Genomic DNA, 20,064 nt, shown 5'->3' on the forward strand with positions numbered 1-20,064 from the left:
CTGAATTAGCCCAGATACCACAATGTTTTGAATGACAGCATTACTGAAGCTATCTGGATTATTATTATGAAACAGCATTAATATTTTATTTCACTAAAGGAAGGAGTTCATTTCCAAAAGCAGGCTTCTATCATTTGTTTAATGATATTGTAGTGTAATAGCACAAGAAAGATGCAAACACATCACCTTAACAAAGTTACTTACATAAAGTAATAAAAGTCATAATGAAAATCTGCGTTCCTTGGCCCAAAAAGACAGACAGTAACATTCCCTTCCTTGGAGGTCTAAACACATCTCCATGAACCAGCTTCCAGCCAAATTCCTCTTGGGCATCTTCCTATATAAAATCAACATCGTCTTTAGCAAAGATACATAATGCAGTAGTGAATTAACACAAACAAGATGCAAAATACATATTTAAAGTTTGATTAAATTCCAGTTCAGATCCAAAGACAGACTAATTGCATGTGATTCATCACTCATGGATTTTATACCCCCCTAATGGTTCAGTGAAAGAAAAAGGCAGGATATATCAAGAAAATCCTCATCTCTTAAAACAAGAAAAAATATAATTAGCCAACCATATAACATAATTCTAAATTTAAAACTAAACCAAAGCATCCCATTTAATTTAACTTGGATTATAGCATTTCAATCTAGTTCAAGCATTTATCTTTTTTTTTTTTCTTCCATTACAAAGCACATCGGACTCAATGACAATACTGGAAAAGAATGAAACAGTCCCTGCGCTCCACAAGAAAGCCTCCTCCCCAGAATCACTAGGGGCAAGTACCAACGCTCTTTGTCCCACTGCCAGAGGGGGTGGGGATCCTCAGTCCAACAGCTGTAAGGAACTGCTGTTGAAGAACAGAACTTTTCCATAGAGTCACTCAAAACAAACACCTCCCCTCACAAAAAACCTAAACATGTACGACCATAAATAACCAACCCCTCAAGAAGACCACTCTCTTCCTCACAAAGTTAAAAGCTACAGGTTTCATTCAACCTAGGAGTAGTGAGTTTAGTTCAATGGACTGCTTAGCACTAGAATGACAGCACACAAAAAACAGGGTAAGAAAGAATACAAACCAAAGTGGAAAAGGACATAGAGCATCTTAATTTGCGACAGATTATGTAATTTACTTTTTTCTGAAAGATTATTTTTCCCTTTCCCATACTGATACTTCTGCTTGCACTTGTTGGCTAGAAGTTACCCTCAGAAGTCTGATATGCTAATACAAAAATTGAAAACTATTGAACACAAGATAACACTGATAAAAAAAAAAAAAAAACCTAAAGACACACACACCTATGCCTGCGAATAAACCAATACCAGGTATCTCGGTATAATTCCAACATGTCAGTGCTCTTCCAGTAAAGAAAGGTTTGTTTGGTTAAAGCAGCATGAAGACCACACTTTCCTATAAGTCTGAACTTGGAACTAATTGTGATGATGATGAGAAAGTTGTTGAGGTAAGGCAGAAGAAAGAATTTTCCCAGGTAGTAAATAAGGAATGAAAGAATTTTAAAAGTTACCATCTGAAGCAAATCTTGATCTGTTTTCAGAATTGTGAACACTAAGCAGAAATAAATGCTTAATACTTTAGTTCCTGACAGAACAAGGAAAATGTACAAATTTGGAATGGCCGGTGTTAGATGATTTATCAACACCTAATCTGGCATGCACTCAAAGAACACCCTCTGGTTTTAATACAAACTTTGAAACATGATAAGTTATGTAAGTTAGCATAGTAACATCCTACATGGTAAATATCTTGATTTAAGGAAAATAAAGAGAAACTAAGCTTGGCAGATTGGGACCCCTGATTTACCTTTTATGAGCCTATGGGCCAGAGTGTTTGCCTTAAAACTCAATTTTTATTAAAACTCTTCCATTACAGGCCAATTAGCTATGAGTCAGTATTTTCCAGACCTTTGTTTAAAGAATTCAGCTGTATTTTATATTGCTAACATTTACAGTAGAAGATGAGTATTAGAACTGTACACCTAATCCAAGTAGGAAGCTATACTTTATAGTTACAAAAAAATATTTGAGGAAAATAAGAAAAGATACTTTTGAATCTTGGTCAATATGCTAAAAATTACTGTACATTTTTTAAAAGTGCAGTAATCCTCACCTTACCCATTAATTTAGCCTAGTTCTCAAAATATTTTAACAGAGATTTAAGTCCCCTACGCTCAAGCAGTCACTCTCAAAGAGATTTAAGAATAGGCGACGAGAGTTTTACCTCTCACTGTTGAAAAGATATTGACATGAATTCTCTTGAGTTCAGGAATCTTTTCTTAGTCATAAGACCCTAAAAGTAATCTAATGATTTCTAAACACTTCACTAATGTATGTCTCACTAAATCTACATCACACTAAAAGCCAGACAGTATTAGTATGCGCATTCAACATTCAGCTAAAACCACAATGACTGGCTTGTGTATCTACCTCTTTTCAAGTAGAATCACCAGCGTTCCCTAAGTGTGATATATGAATTTGCTTCATTGCAGCTTCCTCAGCCCAGGTTTTCTTTTGCACAATTATTTCACACCTTTTTAAATCAGCTCCTTGAACTGCAACAGATCTTAAGTCTCTTACAACCGGCAAGAAAATTAAAATATTGTGTGTTTTTGAAAGTGACACCTATCCCTGCTGTTATCCATAAAAACTAATCAAGCAGCTCACAAGTCTTGCTCTTTATCACATTAAGAATGACCAACTAATAAAAGACAACACAGTATAAGATACTGAACATAATTTAATTGAGAGATCAAACAGGAGCTTCACAAAAACGATCAGTTAAAGGATGTGGAAAAATTCTTCCACTTTAATTACTGTCTGGATTTGCATTAACAAAAGATATTAAATATCAAAAACACAAAGAAGAATAAAAGTACTTTCAGATGTTTTAGTTTCAATATGAAACATTTTTGTGCATTTTAAGTATTTCTTTATGCAGATAGACAGCAACAACAGTGAAAATTCAAACCTTTGTAGTATCTGACATTATTTCTCATCTTTGGCTTGCAGATACCACTTTTACCAATGAGAAAGAGTAATTTTTACTCAGCCTTTCACTCACAGTCAACTGGTCAAATCTCTCTAATTTACAGTCAGCTATACTCTCTTCCTCGAAGGCAATAAGCCACTACAGGCACCTGCCCTTTTCCCATTTTAAGGGGTACATATTTCAAAAGAACTCACAACAGGTTCAACCGGATGTCAACAAGCTTCGGTCATCACGTGAAGTCAGACAAACCAGGTTCAGTTTGACACAGTGATCACCAGAATCGTATTTTAAAATAAATAAAAATCATATACACACACGCCTCAAGTATTTCTAACACAGCTACAAAACAGAAGTTGTGTTGCACAGCTACAAACTAGAAGCTGTGTTGCCCGTGAACTGCAATATTATGATCTCCCAAATGAAGACAAAGTACCACCACACTTTAGCCACTGACAAAAGGGCAACATCAATTTGTGTTGGTCTATGTTAATCAGAATCTCTCCCATAACATTTAGCAAGACAACTACTGATCCTCACACTATTTTCACTCTATTATTAGCTGTTGTTTTGATTTTTGATCCTTTTTGCAATAATCACCTCATAGAGTTTTATTTTGTTTGTTTCATTTTTGGTTTGGTTTTTTATTTTTAAATATGTTGCTTTATGAAGTTGCATAGCATCATACTTCTCATGAAATTTAGACCACAAACTTTCCAAACTTCACAAGTCAAGTGCTAGCACACTTGCTTTCTGGACAAGCTATACTACAAACTACTATAAAAAAATACCAGATATATTAGCATGTATCAAATTCTTGGTAGTTATAAATCTCTTCAGATTGTATTGAAAATTAATTGAAAGACACTGCTATTGCCAGAAACACAAGCTCATGTAAAAGGTGTAAATCTTACTCACAGAAGAGTCAATCTGATTGTATCTTGCAATATCTTTATGAAGAGTCCTCAGAATGATCATAGCCACCATGCCGGATAAGAAGAGAACAATTACGAGGGAATTCATTATACTGTAGATAAAGAAAAAGTCAAACTTTCAACCTACTTATTCAGGTTTCATGCCACACACTTCAATTCATGCCACATATGTACAGCTCAAGTCTGAGGAGTAGCATTAGATATTCAGACTTTACTTAAGTCATTCAGATCTTATAGTATTTTCCCACCCAGAGAAAACAGTTTTAAGTTGTGTACCTTTAAGATTTCTGAGGACACAGAAGTGAAAAGAATAGTATTTTATAATATATTGTTAATTCTCAGGACGGTTACATACTGCTTTTCTTTATTTTCCTCCTTAAAACAGCTCAGAAGTAATTTTCCTAGTGAAACAGCTACAGCTCTTAAAGCAGACTTTGTCAAGTAGATTTTATATCTATCAACCAATGAAACGTGCATCATGACATTTAATATTTTGTAGGTACGTATTTAATCAGATTAGCCTTTTCAAACACTTTATATTGCAAAACATTCACATTTCAACTTAGATTATATACTTACTTGAGATCATTTGCGTGGTACAGAGGAAGTAAGAGTTTTTCATATACATCTTTTACTCATAAAAAAAGCCCTTCTTTTTACTGTAAGCAGCTGCTGAGTAAAAAACATGCAGTACACACATGTACCTCTCACTCGGCATTTGGAGAAACCCAGACAGTAACAATAAGAACACTGCAGAGCAGCAACGTCTCAGATGTTCTGCAGAATGGAGTTGTTAAAACGATGGAGGCTGCTTTCCTTTTGGACACTAATGGTGCATTCCTTTGGTGAAACACAATACTACAGTTGCTCCCAAGAGATGGAAGACTGATAAAAGTTACTTCACATATGAAAACAAGAAAGTTTTCTTGCCTGAAAACTAACAGACTTTTCTACCACAGCAGACATTATTGATCTGTAGAAGCACAAATAAGAAATCATTGTGCTCCTGAAAGGCTATTCACTGAATAAATGCAGATCTTACCTAAACCACTGGATGTTTGTATGTGGCATGGACTCCAAAATGTAGTCCCACCTGGAAGCCCACTTAATATTATTCTTTTCCTATAAAGAAATTAAATAGCAATTAATAGAAACAAGTACAGGTTTGTTGCAGTGTCTGAGAAGGAATAAGCACATCAAATGTGCATAGCCCTTCCATTCAGCATTAATATCTAAGCTTGGTATCAACCCTGGATGTTAAACCTCCCTCTTGCATTAATTCTTTTTATCTCTTGAGCCTCTCAAAGAATATCTTGTTTATTAAAATCTCCTATTCGCATCTTCTACCTTCAACTGAGGCTTCACTAAGCCTCATCTTTCCACAATTCAGTACATAGCTGCCGGCAGCTCCCAAATGCACACTGAATAACAATCACACCATCACCACAAGATACTCCCAGCACAGCACACTGATCTTGAAACCTCAACTTTGTTAAACATACTCAATGGGTATATCTCTAGTTTTCCCTGGAATTCTTCTCTCTCATCAACTTTAAAGTATTTAGCACAGGCTTCCTCACTCCATGCCATAATGGAGTCTGATACAAACTATTTTCCACTCTGATTCCTGGCAGACAACTTTTATTTCCAGATATCCCTGTAAAGAAGAAATCGTTCAACAACTTTCAACTTAAAAGAGAATGGAATTGTCTTTTCACCTCCTCCTCTACACACTTCATCTGAGGGCTATACAAGCAATAATTCTTTCTGACCACCAAGCCTTGTCCTCCACAGCTTGTCTCATGGGACATACGTCTGCTGCCCTGCTACCAAATCCTATCTCCTGACTGGCACGAAGTTCAGCACAATTTCTTCAGTTGTTCACCAGCTGGTAAGTTTGTTCAGTTAATTCTCAGAATATGTCTCCAGCCTAGAATTTTTAAGTTCCGATTCATGTTCTGGATCAAGAACATGTAACAACAAAGAACAGGCACCGACACAACAAGGTGGCTGAAACTGCCATAAGTTGCTCTTTATCAGCTCAATCAGTAGTTGATCAGTAGTCCACAGCTAGCTGCAACAGAGTTTCAGAAGCGTGGTTCTAAAGTTTATTACTTGAGTACCAAACTGCTCCATGCTTACATTTTTGAACACTTGTGTATTAAGCATTACATGCACAATTCTGTATACTTTTCACATACACAGAGCTACACCTTGCCCATTTCAATGAATTAAAGCAGACACCATAGCTTTCTCATCAGAAGCCAACAGCCGTATTAGAAAAGACCATAGAACAGTTATGCATTTCACTGGTTTATGTATTCAGGCTTACTGAAACTAATATTCTCCTATTTAAAAATACTTTTCACTGACAAATACTCCCCTTTGAAACTACTAATAAAAAGTAAAATATATCAGGTATTATTTCAAATCGAGGCTAATGGGTAACAGGGAGAAGAAGCAGTTTTGAAGAGCCTGTTGACTGAGATGTGCCGAGTGCCGTCTGCAGTAAGCGGCTGCACCCACAGCAGCTAAGCCTCACCTGCTCTACACCGAGAAAAAGGGAGTAGGTAGCCCAGATGCATAACACATTGCATTAATAACCAGACAAAGTTCACACTGCAATTCTAAATTGTAATTTATCATCAAGATTTAAAACACAAATGTTAACAGACAGGAGGCTCATTCATGTAGCAAAATTAGAGAGTCTAAGGAGGATTGGGTGTCTCAAGGGAAAAGTAACAGGATACAGAGCCTTGCACCTCAAGGTCATTGGTTCAAATCAAATTCAATTTGGTAGAATGAAAGCTGTTACCATATGATGGCTGCTTGACTGCCTATACAAAATAAGCTGGTGGTCTCAAGCCAAATACTCCAGGATTGGTGTCTTACATCAGAAAAACAAGCATGCTTTTGGGACAGATTGGAATCAAGGTACCAAAGTTTGAAGCAGCTTGAACAAAATCATTCTCACCCCCACAGGAGGCTCGCTTTCCATGCTAGGGTAAAGACCCTGTTGCAAGAAAGTCTGATTTCCTCCCGGCTAAGTCATAACAGGATGAATAAAGCATGAGAGTATTAGTAAACATTAGAGTATTAACTCTAAAAGATAAATAGCCACCTACTTACAAAAAGGTAGCGAATAAAATAAAAGCAATACAAAAATGAGACAAAACCTGTACTAAAAAAACAGCTTTACAATATGCCAAAAAAAAAAAAAACCACAAAACATTTAACATAAAAGCATCTCCAAATATAACAAATACTTCTTCAACACGAGACAATCAGTACCCTGACTGAACTCTGAAAACACAGGGCACACCTCAGGGAAGACAACTCTTGCAGTTATTCAATCTACTACCTTTCTATTAGTAGAAACAGGCAGATTAGTAGAAAACAGAAAAAAAAAAAGTCTTTATTAATACATTCCAAGTGTCACTCAAACTGCAGCAATGGAGAAATAATAGGTTTGGGGAAGAATGCTGCACAAGACCATCCTTACGGAATTTACACTGCTTTAATCCAGTTACAGCTATTAAATAGCAAATTATCCAGTTGTTTTGATTTCATTCTTTTGGGGATTCACATATTCATGTAACAGATTCAATACTTACTTCAAATGTCACAGAATAAGTGTAGATCAAATTCAGTTTACTGGTGAATTCTCCAGGAATCTCCATGGGTGGACCCTCACAACTTAAGTTGTTCTCATCTATATGTTTGTAGCTAAAGGGGGGAGAAAAAAGTTAAATAAAATTTCACATGCTCTAGAGGATGAATTTTCACTAATTCTTTTCTAAAGGTTTTATTTAAAACACAAAAACAGGAAGTGCTGTGTATCTCATTTTGTACCAGCTATTCAATTTCTTTGAGAACCTGCTTTTCTGTTCTTCTACCCACAAAGGTTGAAGATCTTAAAATATGTTTTTATTAATACTTATGTTTGTAGCTAGGGATAATATGAGAAAAATAAAATCATGTATATAATTGGGTATCATTACTCAGAATTTCTGTAACAGCCTTAAAGCCACACCAGAACTGAACACTGGTTCTCACAAGCACTATGGTGAAAGCTAAAAACTCCACAGAAAGCATCCTAGGGATTTGGAGCTTGGATCACTATCCTACACTCAGTTATTATCTGTTCACACTTCTAGGCATTTGAGAACATTATAGGTAAAGTTGTTTGCTAAGCATGTGGGAGATAAGAACCACAGACCTCTGAAAGGTTATGAGATGTGCTTTCACCCTACCCACTTCTGCTATGATCAGAATAAAGTCCTAGTCCTAAGCTAAAATGCTGCTTGGTTAACCAGGCTGCAAAGTGTGGAGCTCTTTACCAGGTAAGATGGTTAAGTTTTAACACAAAATACCCTTTCTCTGCCATCATACCTCCCTTCACATTTTAACAAGACTACACTATTGGTCAGGGACTTAACCTCAGTGTGTGCTCATCAGTAAGGAAGATAAGAGAATTTCTTACCAATCTCCCACAGGTTCTCACCTTCCCTCAAGTCTCACAGGGAGAAGGGTGTTTACTTACTTTTATTTTGGTGGACTTGGGAGTGGGTTTTGGATTTTTTTGTTTTTTAATTACTATATTTTTTACAGATGCAAAAAGAAATTACTGTGGGAACCTTGCCGTTTTCCATTCCTATACAAGTGGTCTAAATTTACCTTGTCAGTCTTGTTCTGAGTTGTTCTACATTTGCCAGACTAAACAACATCCTACATTCTAAAGCTCAAATATGCAAACCTGTCTCTGCAGTACCTTAGAAATACTGCAGCTATAGAAGCATAACATCAAAGAAACCTTAAGTTTTGCTTGAATTCATTCCTGTAAACCTCCTCTAACACTGGAAAATAGCTTCCCTCTCATGCCCTCTTGGGCAAGTTGTATTTACCCAATTTAGATAAACAATTCTACTTTATACGCATTATTATATGTCAATTATATTACTAAGTCAAGCCACAAGACAGTAAAAACTTTCATGAAAGGTCTACAGTGCTCCAACCACAAATACTCCCCATCAGTAGCATTCAAGGTTGAAGCAAAGCACCAAGCAAAACAACAGGTCAAAGGAGGACAAAAGTAAGGTTATGTGTAACCTAACTGTGCCCCCTTGTGGTCTGCTTTACTGGTGAAAATAATTCTCATTTTTCAACCATTCAGGTTGCAAGTGATAAAGCACTGATCGACAATGGAGGAGGTTGATAGAATCTTCTTGCCACCATCTCAGAGCAGATGTAAATGGAAGGAATAAACTCATATAGCAAGCATAATTCACTAAAAGCACACTATACCATTGTAACAGAAAAAAAAAGTATACCTGAGCCACATTGTACCATACATGTCTGTATGACTTGAGAAACTGTGGTAGTGTAACTTAAGAATATACATAATCTCTGTGGAGAGGGAAGCGTTTAGCTAAAAAAAAAGGCAACCTACTGTGAAATGTTATAAACAGACTGCAGTTTTCAAATATAGGTAAGTATGAACTGACTGACAAGCAGCCAAAGTAATCGCTTCAGTCTGTTTCTGACCTCTGAATTGTTGCATCTCCTCTCTGGTCGACACAGAAACTAAGGAGCTACTGTTTAAGAAAATAAGTTAGTCTTTTTAGAAAATTAGTCATCATCAGCTGCTGTTCTGAATACCAATATTAACTTGGTATTTCACCTATACCTCAGTATCCAAACTAACACAGGAAAAAGTACCCCTGTACAAATACGGTACATTCATACAAAGCACATCTGGGAGGCAATGCAGCAACAATAACAGATGACACTCAGTTAAAGGATATTTCTCAGTGTAGCTGAAAACTTGTCTTCAAGTCATAGTCACGTAGAAAAAAACTAAAATGTTTCTTTTAAAAAAGTAATGCACAACCAAGATGCAAATCAAGAAAAACATGAGAAAGCTTCTATTGTTTGTGTCTGGTTATAACCGTCTACATAAGCAGTCTTTCCATCAGGAGAGACTTTGGGGAAGATTTTAAAAGCAGTCGTGGAACTACTCTGTGAATACAGTTCCAGCTGTGAACCAGTATACTAAAATGTTTAAAGAACAACCAGTTCCTCAGAACTTACTGACACCAAGTATAATTTCTAAGTTTGCAACTACTGTTAGGACTCCCTAGTACTAGAACTTGCTCCTTTGACGCACAGTTACCTTTGCGGTCTCAGTCTCGCCATCACCAGTCTTGCACCAGGCCAATTTTCATCCTTCCCACTATGGTACATGATTGTTATGTCAACGTGGTTGAAGAGGTAGAAAGTGTTCTTCTTGTTAAACTCTGACTACAAAATATCACCAAGAGATTGAGAAACTTCAACAGGAGAGGGCGCAAGTAGTCAAGAACTTTAAAAGGAGACTACTGGCCAAGGGAGGAGCAAAACAGACACGGAAATACATCAACATTCATGGATTTTTTAATATACCAGTATAAAATATTCATATATTTTTCTATGCATATTATGTGGGTTTGAGTTATGTAACACAAAAGTATCACATCTGTGTTACTAGTAAAATTTAAATATGTTTGACACCATTTTTTTATTTACCACAAAAAGCTGCCAAAATGAGGTCAAATATGTATTCATTCAAAGTACAAGTAATTTGGATTCACTGTTTCTCCCCCCTTCCCCAACCCAGTCTTCCCAGTAGACACTCCAGCTACCCAAGCTTACAAACAGGTTCCGCTTCAAAAAACTACCTTTCACCCTCAGTAGCTATTTTGCTTCAGTAGCCCTATCCTTTCAGAATTTGGAATTATGAAGAACTATATAAAGCTCAGATGATACCAGAGTCAATTAAATTGACTTGGATTTTCTTTTCTCCTCAACACTGTAATTGTTTAAAAAAATTTGATTTGAATTAGGGGACCAGGACGACAGACTGCTAGTTGAGTTTCCAAGTAAAAAAAATTCTTTTATTTATTGTGTATATTACACCTCTTCCATCCCCTGCCCCCTCCCAGCAAAATATGAAGGTGTCTTGCATTAAATTTATCTGGACTCCTCTTCTTTCACCATGATCAAGATTCCCATCAGAGGACTAGAATTATACCTATGTCATACTATAATGCCATCTTTCCTCCATTTCCAGCTGCATAAATGTGAGGATGAACTGTAGCTGGGCCACTGCATGACAACCACCCCTTTCCTGGTCCCATTTTTAAAGAGACAATTATGTCTGCTAGAAGCGGTATTTGGGTATACCTCTGGAAAAGGATGATATTTCCCAACTCAGCCCAAGGATTACAGTCATATCCATGATGCTACATTCTTATTTGCCCCCATAACAATCGTCCCACAACATTCCCACAACAATGCCACACAACATCCTCATCGCAGTTAGAACCTACAAACTAAAATCAATGCTGAGCATGACAGCTACACTGGCAAAGCATCCACACCACAGCTAGCACAATTTGCGCAGCGTTTCATGGATACACAGTACAAGCTCTCTAGAGCTTGTACTCTAGAAAATTCAACCATTGCTGCCTAAGTATGAAGGCCCCCCTCAAAAAAAAAACAAACAAAAACAACCAAAAACTTTTTAGCCAAGTTGCTGATTTTGCTACCACCATTTTCTGTGTACCAGATAGCTTCCAACACAACATACACCAATATCAATTTAACATAAAAACCTCCTCACATACAAATCAATGGGGTTGAACACATAACTAGAACAGGTCATACAATTCAGAGATCGTTTTCAATAGCCTAGGGAGCTTGAGAAGTAACCGAGTTGGAAGGTGACTGTGGACCGAGTAAACTGAACATGCATGATAAATTAATCACTTCCAAGAAGCATCAGACCTGCGGAATACAAATAAATTGACTGCACTGCACACGTAAATCATGCAGCAGAGCAGAGCCATAGCAGAGAGCTCCCTCCTCACTAAAAGAGGAGTGTGGTCCCTCACCCCAGGAGAGGTAAAACTGTATCACTATTATCTGTAACTGTACTAGTTCACCATGGAACTCCCAGGATGACTGACACATTTCAAATTGTTGTCAATGTAATTCTTTCCTTGTCACAGCTGTGTTTGTTATCTTGCAGCCATCTGGGAAAATCCTGACACATTTAACTTGTAAACTGTGCTAGACGTAACTTTTGCAACTAGAGCACAGTGCTCATTTCTAGGTCTTCACTAGAAAGCTTCTATCTGAAATCAGTAAAATGTCTTGCATACAAATACAACTTAGTGGCATGGACAAAGAATGACTAGGTAGAAGGATGAACACACATGAAATTTCAGAACAAAACCTCAATTTTCTAAGGCTTTTAGACACCAATATGGTTGTTTTATAGCTTTATCTATATTGGTCAAGAGATCTACATGAACTGGGTTTTTTTGGACAATTGTATCAGTGACACATTGCATACCGAAGCAGCATTCAGCTTTGTCAATGCCCACATTCTGAGTATTAACCATGTTTACAAGGGTACCTGTTCTTTCTCAGGAAATGAAAGCTTAAAAATAAAACTGTAAATTAAATTAAATCTGCTGTACTAACAAAAAAAAAAGTTCCATCACTTACATTTATAACACAAGCGTCTTTAACTCTACCATCTGGAGTAACAAAACAGCCTATTGGAAATCCTGGGTTACAGTATTTTTGTCCATCTTCCACATCATAGCACCACGTTACAGGCATGTTATCAATAATCCTAGACAGAAATCACCAAAGAACACGTCCTCAGAAAGGGATGCACCTTATTTCACATTGACATTTAACATTGATGTAATACACACTGTTTTCAGTAGTGCCCACAAGATGCACAGTAGAAAACGACTATCACATAGAAGGAAGAAAGCAACCACTTAAAACACAGATAGTGTAAAAAGCAGCAAAAAACACCCCCAACCTCAAGCACACAGCTTACCAGTGATGCTGATAGTTCAACTGCATTCCTTTCTTCAAAAAAGCCAGTTTGCTTTTATCAGCACTGTTTCCTGGGTCATATGATCTTGTACAAACCTTCTTGCATGTTTCTTGCTTTTTGAAAGTGAACTGTTAAAAAAAAGCACACCAAAAAACTAATCTCAGTTTTGCTTCAAAACTCTTTTAGAGCCTTTTTTTTTTTTTAACGTGAAGCTTACTCTAAGATACTTCACTTCCTTGCTACAAAAGCTTCTACAGCCAGAATTTCCTGTACAACAGCTTTAACTTAAATGTCAAGACTTATGTATATCCAGCACCAGCAATCCCCTTGCTGAAAATCTCTTCAATAGCCCAGATATATTCTCAGGGTTTATCTGGAAGTAGTTTAAATTTGAAAATTAGTAGAAAAAGTATTGCTTTTTTCTTTTACCAGTTTGTTTAATTTTGGTAATTTCATCATCTGCTAAACCAGACTTTCAACTACACCTTTTTTGAATGTTTCATTTTAACTTTAGCTGCGTTTCCCCACAACTACTAAGTTATTAGGCAAGGCTGCCAAAAACGCACCAAGTTGCACAGAATCTGTGCTTCGGGTGCAGACACCCCCTAACACAAACATGCTCACAGCTGTATATCAAACTTCTATTCTAACCCAGTTAGGATTTACCTCTTAGTGACCTAACATACTTAAAACATGACTGAGAATTCTAACATTATCAAAGTCTAAGTGCTAACAGCACTTTCTAATTACCACAGTATGCAGCCATTTCAAACAAGTAACTGTTATAATACTTAAATCTATTCAGTGGGTATCCAGCCCAAATGACTCATCATGGTACATATTTAAAAGCTTCTTGTGGCCAGCAGTCATAAGATTTAAAATTACATTAGCTGAGAGGGTCAAAGAAAAGGAGAATTCTAGGAGCAATTTACACAAGGGAGGAGGCATCACCTCCTTAACGGTCCTATGAAAAGATGTGAGTAGGTCCCTAATGACTGAGCAGCAGCAGACTCAGAAACTCTGCTGCCTCTTTTTCTCACAGGGATTTGGATTATCTAGCAACCCTCGCACACAAACATAGCCCAGTTTTCAGCTTCACCAGCAAATCCCAGGCTGGAAGCTCCACTTGAACAGTATACAGCTTTCAAGCATTAAGAGCCAGTGTTTGACCATATCTCCTTTACTGCCAATAATTTTCCCATGTTGATTAGACAGCATTTTAGAGATGCTACATTTGCTCACTGCTAACGCAGAGCATGAGACAGAAAAATACTACATACCTAATCTACAAAATACTTCTATACATTTATTTTACAGAAGATTTCAAGTGACATGCATCAACAATGAAAAATTTGGTTTTAGACAACAGATGTTAGGCGTGTACAAGCACAGAAGAGCTGAAAGGGAGCCCCAACTTGGCTTCCCCTTCCCACTCTGGAAGTTGCCCAAGAGTACAACCAAGCATATGAAACAGCTCCTGAACCACCAGTTTACAGTCTTCAATGTTACATTTTAAAAAACTAATTATTTCCGTTCACCTAACACACTATACACCCAGTTGTTACAGAACTGCTGAAGATATAGCTTCTGGATTTCTCTACTACAGAGGAACAGGGAAGAAGAGTGATTACTGGCTCAGCTTCCTAACTTTAATTAGCCACCCTAAGATGCCTTTGGGGTAGAAGGTGGGAAGGGTTTTGTTTTTATTACGTAAACAGTGTAAAGCTTATATTAAAAAAAAATAGTTACACAATCATCAAGTCTTCAACTATGTCTATGGATTACAGCAGCTATCTATGGCAGCTATCAAATTTAAACAGGATCAACTTCAAGGGATAAAATAACCTTATATGGAGATGACGCGATTCTCTCCCCAAACAGCACTTGTCCAAGATTTTCTGATGGTCTTTTCTCTTCCATATCTTGACAGAAGTCAAACCTGGAAAAAAAGTGGAAAAGATTACCTTTAATTTTTAATTAACATATAACTGTAAACATGAGCATAAAACAATTTCTTAAATTATGTCCTTAATGTGGGAGTTTACATGCTTCTTTTGGCAGGTCAGCCACTATTAGTAAAAATTGGAGTACCTTTGCAAATAAATTTTGCATATAATATATAGAAATATTTGTATTTTGATATCAATTTCAACCAAGATATATCACAGCTGAAGTATCTTTACCAAAATGCATGATGTTTAGTCCAAGCATCCTTTTCAAATGACAATTTAAACAACCAATGTTTCATATTAAGAAATAAAGACTATGCTACGGACCGTCCATTTTTCTTGCAAAAAAGTTTCAGAAAAATAACTACACTCCTTTCTTAAAGGAGTCTTTACAAGTATTATTTCATGTGAAACATGTTCCAAAGAAGGAACTGCTTTTAATATTAATGTGCCACACTGCCAAATGCCATTTGCCGATTCTTTCTGGCTACATACAGTCTGAAACAGACGAATATGGAAGAGAGGATGCAACCATTCTGGATCTTTGTTATTTAAACTCAGGTTTAGGAGTCTAGATTGCAGAAAAAAAAAAAAGAAAATAGCTTATCTTTGGTGAATAAATACTTTTCCTCAATAAGTGGTCCTAAATTCATTGGCTTCCATAAAGTTTAATGCAAATAGAGACACCATGGGCTTTTTGAGCTAGTCTCTGGTCTTGCTGCTACTCTTGCACTACACAGGATAAGACCTACAACACCTGCAAGTTTCTCTTTTCTGTATGCCTAACAGCAGGACTGCAAAGCATGTTGTGTATCGTTGCTTAGTAGGCCTATAAATACCTGCAAAGCCAGGTACGTTTTCACAGGCAAGAATCAAAATTTAAAAAAAATAGTTAAAGAATTAGATACAGAGCTTTGGTGCAAAAAGGAAAAATAACAGTGACACTTCTTTTAACTTCTTTTAGTTGCCAGAAACAAGGAACACAAAGCTCCTGTCTTCCTAGATTTGACTAGCAGGAAGAACTTTCTAACATATCAAACAGTCAACACTAGATCTAGTACTCAGCTCAAAAAAATGCACGCATTAGAAACCCAGCAGTCTTGTCTTTAACAATAACAGGCGATGGTCAGGAGGCACAGGTGTGGCCTTCACCCTTCCCACCCTCTTGCATTTCACTCCTGCCGCTGAACGCTGGCTTTACTCTTCCATCCCTACCGGAAACACCGCTTGGGAGAAACGCACTGTATCAGGAGTTGTATCACTGCCCGAGAACAGAAAATAGGCTTTCCAAACGCTTCCAGAAGCCTGTTGCAATGTACTCACGCATCATACTCGTATGGCAGAACCGATTCGACCGAGTCCAGTCTGTTCACAAAGAGCTCAATTAGCGACTGAAACAGGGAAGGACAGAGGGGGGGGGAGAAAAAAGGGTATGAAAATACAGAAGCGTGCGGCCGACACGAAACGCATCGCTAGCTGACAAGCGCTGTGACAAGTTTCGGAGGGGACCGTCCCACGGCGGAGTTACCACAGCCTGCTGACAGGCCCTGCCGCCGCCGCGGCGCTGGGCCGCGCCGGAGCCGCCCGCCCTCGGCAGCGCCGCCGCCACCGGGGGCGGCTACGATGCACGAAGCACCGGCGGAGGACCCTCCCGGCACTCGCTGAACAGCCCAGCGGGAAACGGGGAAGTTTGCACCGTAAAAAACCACACCGGGTGCACCAAAGGAAAGGGAGCTGAGGGTGGTTGGCTTCCCGGAGCAAAGGTTGTCCCGAGGGAGAGCACCCGGGGCCCGCACGCAGCTGGTCGGGAGATACTTGGCAGTTCCCCCCCGCTCCCCGCCACGGAAACCCCCAGCGGGAGAAGCCCCGCACTCGGGGTTCCCGCGGCAAGGGGTTGCCCACCCATGTCGGGCCCTCCCGCGGAGGCTCTCACCTTGCAGCCCTCGCTCTCCTCGCCCTCCTCACAGAAGCTGACGGGCGCCAAGCCGGGCAGGTAGAAGGCTGCACAGAGAGGCGCCACCAGCAAGAGACCGGCCGCCAGCAGCCCCATGTTCCAGCCCAAAGATGCGAAGGCAGCATGAGCCGAGGCGGCGGCCCCAACACCCCCGGCCAGCGCCTTTCGGAGGCGGCCTCAGCCGGGGTGGAGGCCGGTAGCAGCGGCGTCACAATCACGTTGGGGCCGCCGCGCCTGCGCGGTGAGGGGTGAGGCGCTGGGCGCCATCTTGAGTCAGGGCATCCTGAGGCACGGCGGCTCTCCTCAGGGAGGCTGGCCTTGGCTCCGGGACGTTTGGGCGGGCTGTCACCTCCCCCTCGGTGGGGAGGTGATTTCCCTTCTTTCCTTCGACGGTCACCTCAGTCCTTTTTCCCCAAGTCCCCTGTGGCGACTGGTACCAGAACATCATTCCAGCACAGCAAAGAAAGACTTAAACTGGATTTTACCAGCTCAGAAATCGGAGTGGAAATCCAAGGTCTTGTATTGCAACCTTTGTCTGCAACCCTGTGACTTTTAAGAATTATATTTGATGATTTTTTTATGTCTGGTTCAGCAGCTTGTGATGTTTGCAGCCAACAACAGTGGGATGTGCACCAGCTCATGATATCCTGTGGCTCCTTGCTAGCATGCAGCCACAGCAGTGCCATGAACATGATGCCAAGCTCCAGGCTCACTCCTTCAGGTGGCAATGGCAGGAGCAGTGCTCAGGAGCAGTTGCAAAACCTGTCTGAGAAGCAGGCTAAGTGCAAGTGATGGCTGCAAGCTGAGCTCCATGGTACCATGGCAAGACAAATACTCACTACTAAGACATTATGCTAAAGGCATTGCTGTCAATACCAGGTACAAAACACCTCCATCTTCCTCTCTGTACTTCCCATTTAGGCAAGCTGTTGCCGCTCTGGTTTCCAACCTGTGACATTACATTTGCATTACCCCTGCAAAACCTCCGTGTCTAACACTTTTACCCAACTCGTCAATCAGTAGAGAGTTGCCTTTATCATAGGAGAGCACCAGGTAAAAAGAGAAAGAATAAAGGGTGCATGATAATTGCTTATCTTGTGTCTTTGCAGCTGAGCATGGAAAATTTGAGTAATCATTTCAGGCAGCTCCAGCTATGTCTCAGGGACCTGTGATGCACCTTTTATTGCTAAACTGAAAGGGGCCACAATTAGATCCCAAATAGGTGATTTGGGGAAGCATCTTACAGAGTTCAGGTTAGAAATGGTTGACGAAGTCAGTGCCAGAAACAACTGTTTTGTGCTGCTCTCATCTACTCTAGTCTGAGTTTTATGGAGGAAAAATGCTGAATTTCCATAAATACCTATCAACTGACAGCTGCCCAGAAAATTGCTTGTAATGAAAATATTAAACTGATCTTTCCAGTTATTAGTTTTTTATTATGTATCTAGAGGGAATTGCATTCCTTTTCTATTCATTCTGAATGAGTCTTATGTGATCAGATTATTTATATATTCATTAGCCCTCACCCCCCAGCTCTCCTGAACCCTTTATCTGGTTTAAACCCGGAGTATGATGAACTTGGAAAAAGGCCAATATGTTTGATGAAAATATGCAGTGTGGTACAAGGGAGATCAAAGTACTACCCTCTGTACGAACAGGTTTGTGGTGTAAATTCAACTACATTTTTAAACATCATAGGATTCACTCAAGAGAGTGACATTTTAGGTGAAAGCTACCAAAATAACCCATAAAATATTACACTCATGGAATGTTGTTTACCTCTCCCATCTAGTGGGTTCATTTTTATGGTTATTGGTGAACAGGCATGAAGGGATCCATTTCTTCATATGTATGTGAGTTTGTAAGTAACATGCTTAATTGCATTTCTTCTACTTTTAAAAACATAAGGATTTTTTTTTAAGCTGTGTTAATGCAAGGGCAAGTATATCTATGCTAGTTAGATAGCAACTGTCTTCTGAGTAAAGGTTGGTGTTTTTCTGGTCTCTGTTTCCCCAGTTATTCCATCTAAGCCTGTTTCCTATTCTGTAGGGGCCAATATTACAACTTATTATTTCTATCTTAATTTCCTATCAGAAAATTAAAAGTTGAGAAATCATTTGCAAAAGAAACTGCCACAGCTCTTCAGCCTTGAACTTCTTACATAAGCATAAGAGGGATTAGTTTCCATTCAGACTGCAGTTTGTTCCCTGAAGGTTTCCGTAATTTTTCTACAAAAATTCAAACTTACAAAAAAGAAAAAAAAAGGATGAGGCGGAGAAGTCTTAGAAGAATTATATATCCTCTAATCCTCTAGGAAAAAGATCTGTCTCACTGAACTTGGAGCAAGACCATATATAAACTGTGTAGTGGAATATAGTAAAAACACTGTTCCAGTTTGCAATGCAGATGGAGCTAAGGTTTTGATGATAAGCCTGAAGAAGGTATCTTTTAGGGCAAAGGATAGAAGAATTTGGCCCTAATACAATTACAGCAGTTATGTTCAAGTGCTGTTTCAAATGTAATTATGTTCATGCTAATCCTGTCTAGCTACATGTATAGTACATGTTAACAGAATGTTAATAAAACGAAGCCAGAAGTTACCAGCGAAATATTTTACTTTTTTAATCAGCGGAGGAAAAAGACACTTTAGTCTGCATTTCCTTATCTTTCCAGTTATCTGGGAGGCAGTCAGCAAATATGCTACTGTAGGTCACAGAAGTACGCAGAGACTTCACACATAGATGGAGACTATTTTTAGCATGTTTCTTACAGAACTAACAGTTTGCTTTAGTTTTCAGTATCCATTCCAGGGAGGCTCTGAGGTTTAAATTATTCTGAATTGAAAATAGAATTTGAACCTTTTTTAATATGATAACTGGATGAGTATCTAGCTATGCCATTCTTTGGCAACTGCATTGTTATCATGTGGAGTGCCCTCCCACTTTGTTACTGAAGGTCATCTTTTCCTTTTCCCCTACACAATAGCAGCATCCAGAAACTCTTAGCATCTCTGCTGGAAAGGTGATCATCTTTAAGTACGTAATACAGCCTAGAGAAGCATTTGAGAGCTACGTTCTTTTGTATTCTCAACAGATCTATGAGATCGTCTGAAGCAATGCTGGCTTCTGCTTTCCTTAATGCAAAGAGCAGTTGAATATCAGTATCTGAAGACTGAAAAACTGAAGATAAATGTATGATGTTCTTTTAATCAGGATGCAACAATTATGCAGCTCAGTGACTGTAATGGCACTGGGCAGTACCCGTAGAATCTATAGACCCGACACCTCTCAGAAACAAAGGTCTGTAGAATACCACA

General features: G+C 38.8%; 1 protein-coding gene across 2 annotated transcripts in view; it reads right to left on the minus strand.

Moving 5' to 3' along the window:
- The window catches only part of LOC104050958 (transmembrane 9 superfamily member 2), a 32,477-nt gene extending 15,514 nt beyond the window's left edge, over positions 1-16,963 (minus strand). The window contains exons 1-10 of one of the 2 annotated variants that reach the window (XM_064462934.1): positions 16,728-16,962; positions 16,118-16,185; positions 14,691-14,784; positions 12,846-12,973; positions 12,500-12,629; positions 10,122-10,249; positions 7,564-7,675; positions 4,992-5,071; positions 3,933-4,041; positions 205-337 (exon numbers count right to left, since the gene is read on the minus strand). In XM_064462934.1, the coding sequence (XP_064319004.1) occupies positions 205-337; positions 3,933-4,041; positions 4,992-5,071; positions 7,564-7,675; positions 10,122-10,249; positions 12,500-12,629; positions 12,846-12,973; positions 14,691-14,784; positions 16,118-16,185; positions 16,728-16,844 (1,099 nt within the window). In that variant the 5' untranslated portion in view covers positions 16,845-16,962. Of the gene's footprint in view, positions 1-204; positions 338-3,932; positions 4,042-4,991; positions 5,072-7,563; positions 7,676-10,121; positions 10,250-12,499; positions 12,630-12,845; positions 12,974-14,690; positions 14,785-16,117; positions 16,186-16,727 lie in introns of both variants that reach the window. The other variant, XM_064462935.1, reaches the window with a different exon arrangement.
- Positions 16,964-20,064: the final 3,101 nt, after the last annotated feature.

Source organism: Phalacrocorax carbo, chromosome 11 (genome assembly GCF_963921805.1).
Source record: "Phalacrocorax carbo chromosome 11, bPhaCar2.1, whole genome shotgun sequence".
NCBI classification, from domain to species: domain Eukaryota; kingdom Metazoa; phylum Chordata; class Aves; order Suliformes; family Phalacrocoracidae; genus Phalacrocorax; species Phalacrocorax carbo.